Genomic DNA, 5,374 nt, shown 5'->3' with positions numbered 1-5,374 from the left:
ATTTATTTAAATAGGTCGGCCTGATAGGTTTAAAAAGCTTTTTTTAGGGCATGAGTCCTAGTTTTTTTTAACTAAATAGGCTTATTAAGAAGCCTAGGCCTTTTCTTTTTAAAAATAATGTGTGGGCTGGCCTGAGTCTATATAGGCTAACCTGTAGGCCCCTGTTATCGACCTGACCTATTTCCACCCCTAATTGTGAGCATTGTGAGATGTGATTCGTTATGATTTGCTTGAAAACTTGCACGTATAACATGATATCAAGATTACTAGTAGGAAGATAAAGAAGGGAGTCAACCATACATTTATATTTTCTTTCTTCTACTAATTTGCCTCCTTCATATTTATCTAAGAGCATCTCCAATGGTGCAACCCATTTTTGGGTTCTTTATGGGTCACACTAGCCACATCATCTTAAAATAATTTTTATAATTTTTATTTTAATTGTATAATTCTAAAAAGTTATTATTGGGCCCACAACTTTACCTCATAAACTAATTTGATTGGGTACCACAATTTTTTCATAGTTGCATTGCAATGCAATGGTACTATGATGTGACATGTCTAGGTGGAGAACTTATTAGAAGGAACTACCATTGGAGATGGTCTAAGTAACATAATATGCTCATTGGAGTTGATTTTTTAAAACATTTTATATCCCAAATCTTTTTCGCAATTTTTTATAATATTTTGTTTGATTTATGAAGATTTCCACTTTTATTTGATATGTTTTAAGTCCAAAAAAATATGAAAGCTCACTCATCATTAACATTTCAAATTTATTTTTTATAAATTTAAAAAAGTCCTTACACATAAATTTATTAGTAGCTTCAAATTCAAATAGAATATCATCAACAAAATTTTAAACAAGTGGAATGCCTTGTTTGAATTTTTTAATAAAAAGGGTTATATCTAAATCTACTATCTAGTCTAGCAAGCAATCAAAACAATAGTCCTGCACATTTACATTATTGCCCTTCCTTTTTAACTAATTTTCTACCTAAGGGTTAGTTTGGTCATTTCATAAACCAACTATTTTTCTACACTTCCCACATATCCTCACCTTTTCCTTTTCTTCTTTTCATTCAAATTTCAAATTTCCCCCCATATTTCTTTTTCTTACATTTCAACTTTCTTATTCATATTTATTTTCTTATTTTTCTTACACTACTCTTATTCTATCTCACTTCTCTCTCCACATTTATTTTTCATTTCATTTCTACTTACTTTTCTCTCTCTTTCTCTCTTGCATTTTTCTCTCCAATATTTTCACTTTTATTTTAATTTTTTCGCTCACAATTTTAATAAATTGAATTAACATAATTATTAAAAAAATTATTTTCAAATGTCAAAATGATTCATAATTATTAAAAAAATTATTTTTACATGTCAAAATTTCTACTTTTCTCACGGATCACTATGAACAAAATACATATTTTGTTTTAGTTGACATTATACTTATTTGAGACACACAATTCTTATTTTCAAATGTCAAAATTTTCTATTTTTCTCACGGGGCACTATCAATAAAATAATCATTTTATTTTAATTAATCATTATCTTTATTTGAGACACAAAATTTTTATTTTCAAATATTCAAATTAAATTTAAATTATTATTATTCATTTTATAATTAAATAACTCATTTCAAATTTAGATGTATATTTAAATAAAATCTATATCATATTAAATAAATTTGTAACAGGACACGATCAGTTAAATTTACGCAAAATTTTTTTTGATAAAAATTGCTTTCAATATGCATTTGAATACAAATTTACTATACAAAATTATTTTAACCTATACAAACTCATGAATATCATTAATTTTTTATACAAATTATTTTTTCGCTCACAATTTTAATAAATTGAATTAACATAATTATTAAAAAAATTATTTTCAAATGTCAAAATTATTCATAATTATTAAAAAAAATTATTTTCACATGTCAAAATTTCTACTTTTCTCACGGATCACTATGAACAAAATACATATTTTGTTTTAGTTGACATTATACTTATTTGAGACACAAAATTCTTATTTTCAAATGTCAAAATTTTCTATTTTTCTCACGGGGCACTATCAATTAAATAACCTATTTATTTTAATTAACAATTCTTATTTGTAACGGAACACGATTAGTTAAATTCACACAAATTTTTTTTTGATAAAAATTGCTTTCAATATGCATTTGAATACAAATTAACTATACAAAATTAATTTAACCTATACAAACTCATGAATATCTAATTTTTTATATAATTATACTTATCATTCAATATTCTAAATATCTAAACAAACTATATATATAATATCAAATAAATGTACCCGTGCGGCAGCACGGGTAGTTTACTAGTTTTCTCTTTCAAAATTGTTTTCAAATATAATATTTCTTAAAAGGTCAAACCGAATGAGATGAGCTTGTTTCAAATATTTGAAAGTTTTTGTCAAATATATAATATAATGGACTGAATTTTAATAATGAACAATTTTAACAATCGTTTTTTGGGACGAAATTTGAATATGAGTTATCCCCATTGATTAAACAATTCGTACATAGTAAATATAAAAGAAATAAACCCTAAACCCTAAAAGAAATAAATTTGAATCGTAATCTAAAAAAAAGGTTTGTCTTCTTCATATATATTTGAATATAAAATACCATCCATCCAGAAATCAAAAGCTTGTGGTCCATAGCCGAATGAATGTTGATGTTAATGCACGTCCATATTCTGTGAGAATATGCTCTGCTGCAGTCATCATAAATAGTAAATACGCAAGCTTGAACATACCAAATGTTGTCTAACTACAATATGGCCTTGTTTGAGTATATTTCATTATTTGTAGCATTTCTCTTCATCATATTATTCAATATATGGAGACGCACCAAAAATGTTCCTATACCAAATTGGCCAATCATTGGCATGCTACCATTAGTTTTACATAACCTATCCAATATTCATGATTTTATAACCTTAGGTTCCAAACAATATGGAAGCACTTTTCATTTTAAAGGACCTTGGTTCACAAACATGGCCAATATTATCATCACCACTGACCCTATGAATGTGCACCACATCACTAGCAAGAAATTCAGCAACTATGGAAAAGGTACTGATTTTCATGAGATTTTTGAAATTCTTGGTGATGGTATTTTCAATTTGGATTCCATTGAATGGAAGCAAGAGAGAGCAGTACTTCATTCATTACTCAAAAATAAAAGTTTTATGATATCCCTTCAACAAAACATTCAAAAGAAGTTAGATAACTGTCTAGTACCACTTCTTGATCAAGCATCTAATGGTGGTCAAATACTTGATTTACAAGATATTCTTGAGAGGTTCACGTTTGATATTACGTGCACTTCATCTTTTGGATTTGATCCTAATTGCCTTCCTTACAATTTCAATGAGTTATCAGAGATCGCTTATGTAAAAGCTATTTCTGTGCTTGAGGATACATTATTGTATAGGCACTGTATACCAAAATGTATTTGGAAGCTTCAAAGATGGCTACAAATTGGTCAAGAGAAGAAGAACAAGGTAGCTCAACAAAATCTTCATGAATTCCTGTCCAAATGTATAGCTATCTCCAAAGATATGGATGAAAGTCATTCATGCTTGCTAAAGGAACTAATAATGAAAGAAGGCTTGCAGAAGGATGAGATGGTTAAGAATGAGAAGTATATTAGAGACACTGCTGTCAATCTCTTGGGTGCAGGAAATGGAACAATCAGTGCTGGTTTGAGTTGGTTCTTTTGGCTTGTTTCAACTCATCCTAATGTGGAAGCTAAAATCATTCAAGAGATCAAAGATAATTGTGAAAACCAAGAGGAGGATTTCATCACTAACCTAAGTGTTGAAAAACTTGATAAGCTAGTGTACCTTCATGGAACTATATGTGAATCCTTGAGGCTCTATCCTGTTATACCATTTCAGCACAAATGTCCAATCAATTCTGATATACTACCTAGTGGAGACCATGTTAGTGCAAATACAAAGTTAATATATTCTTTGTATGCAATGGGAAGGAGGAAAGAAATATGGGGAGATGATTGCATGAAATTTAAGCCAGAGAGATGGATATCAGATAGAGGAGAGATTATACATGTACCATCTTACAAGTTCATAGCGTTCAATGCAGGTCCAAGAAGTTGTTTGGGAAAAGATATTAGCTTTGTTCAAATGAAAATGGTTGCTTCTGCTATGTTATGGAAGTTTCATATACATGTTGTGGAAGGTCATTCGGTTGCTCCAAGGGTTTCTATTGTTCTTCGCATGAAACATGGATTTAAGGTCAAGCTCACAAAAAGAATCATTTGATACATATTGAGTGTTTCTCTCCATCTATTTGCATGCTACTGTTCATTTTCTAGTTTCTGTTATTCAGTTTTGTGTTTGTTCTGTTGTTAATGTTTTTTTTTTTTTTTTGATTGGGTTCTGTTGTTAATGTTGAGTGTTACTTTTATTTAGAAAATCCTATGAATCACTCATCTTGTTCAATCGATATTTCATACGGATTTTCTGAATTTTTCACTTAACCTTTTGAAATTATGAATTTGTGATGTGATGTCTGTATTTGGTAATTAAATCTTTTCACATGTTAAGTATTTTCTATTTGTTACTTAGAAATTCATTTATCTCATATTACAAATCATTTCAATTTAAAATATTATTTAAAAATACAATTACTACTATAATTAAAGGTGGGTATGCGGGCTATTCCGCCCCATTTATCACGCTATGCATATATCCCATATCAAATGGTGTGGGTTGGTTCGTTTGCAATTATTAACCGATTCTGTTCTGAGTCTGATCCATGGTATTTCACGAGTAGTAAGTAGGTCTTAACAAAATAAATAAATAAACTATTTTTCTTAAAAATAAAATTGAAAAAAGTTAAAAGGTAGTGTACTGACGGTGTAAAATAATTTTACACTTTGCCATATCATTAAATTTTTTTTAAAATAAAAAAATAATTTAATTGGGCACATGGTGGTAATTGGTTGACAGTGTAAAAATATTTTACACTGTAAGTATATTACCCCTTTTCTCAATTGAAAATAGTAATACAAAATTTCCATTTAAAATATTTATCATTAATTATTTTAACTTAAAATATAGAGTAAAGACCTATTTTGATCCCTCACAAATATTACACAAACCAAATTTGTCCCTCACAAAAAAAAATAGATTCGGCTTAATCTCTTATAAAATTTAACAGAATCATATTAGTCGTTATGCTAATATTTTTCTCAAATAGGTTTTTTCCTACTTTTAAATTATTTTATTTCATATTTTTAAACCGTGACTGGACTGTCACGTTGAATTTTATTTTTTAAATACTAAATGATTTTTATTTTTAATTTCAATTTTAA

The 5,374-nt window shown here is 28.2% G+C and overlaps 1 protein-coding gene across 1 annotated transcript; it reads left to right on the top strand.

The window, feature by feature from the left end:
• The first annotated feature begins 2,794 nt into the window (after positions 1 to 2,794).
• LOC131634203 (alkane hydroxylase MAH1-like) lies at positions 2,795 to 4,447 on the top strand. Its single transcript, XM_058904859.1, has one exon. The coding sequence runs from the start codon at positions 2,811 to 2,813 to the stop codon at positions 4,317 to 4,319; it is 1,509 nt and encodes a 502-aa protein (XP_058760842.1). The 5' UTR covers positions 2,795 to 2,810; the 3' UTR covers positions 4,320 to 4,447.
• Positions 4,448 to 5,374: the final 927 nt, after the last annotated feature.

This window comes from Vicia villosa, unplaced genomic scaffold, assembly GCF_029867415.1.
Source record: "Vicia villosa cultivar HV-30 ecotype Madison, WI unplaced genomic scaffold, Vvil1.0 ctg.001256F_1_1, whole genome shotgun sequence".
NCBI lineage: Eukaryota > Viridiplantae > Streptophyta > Magnoliopsida > Fabales > Fabaceae > Vicia > Vicia villosa.
Note: the sequence above shows the minus strand (reverse complement) of the source record. Positions and strands in the feature narration are given on the sequence as shown.

What these genes read in the sequence shown, in the direction of transcription:
- LOC131634203 (XM_058904859.1), top strand. Translation starts at nt 2,811, where the DNA reads ATGGCCTTGTTTGAGTATATTTCATTATTTGTAGCATTTCTCTTCATC.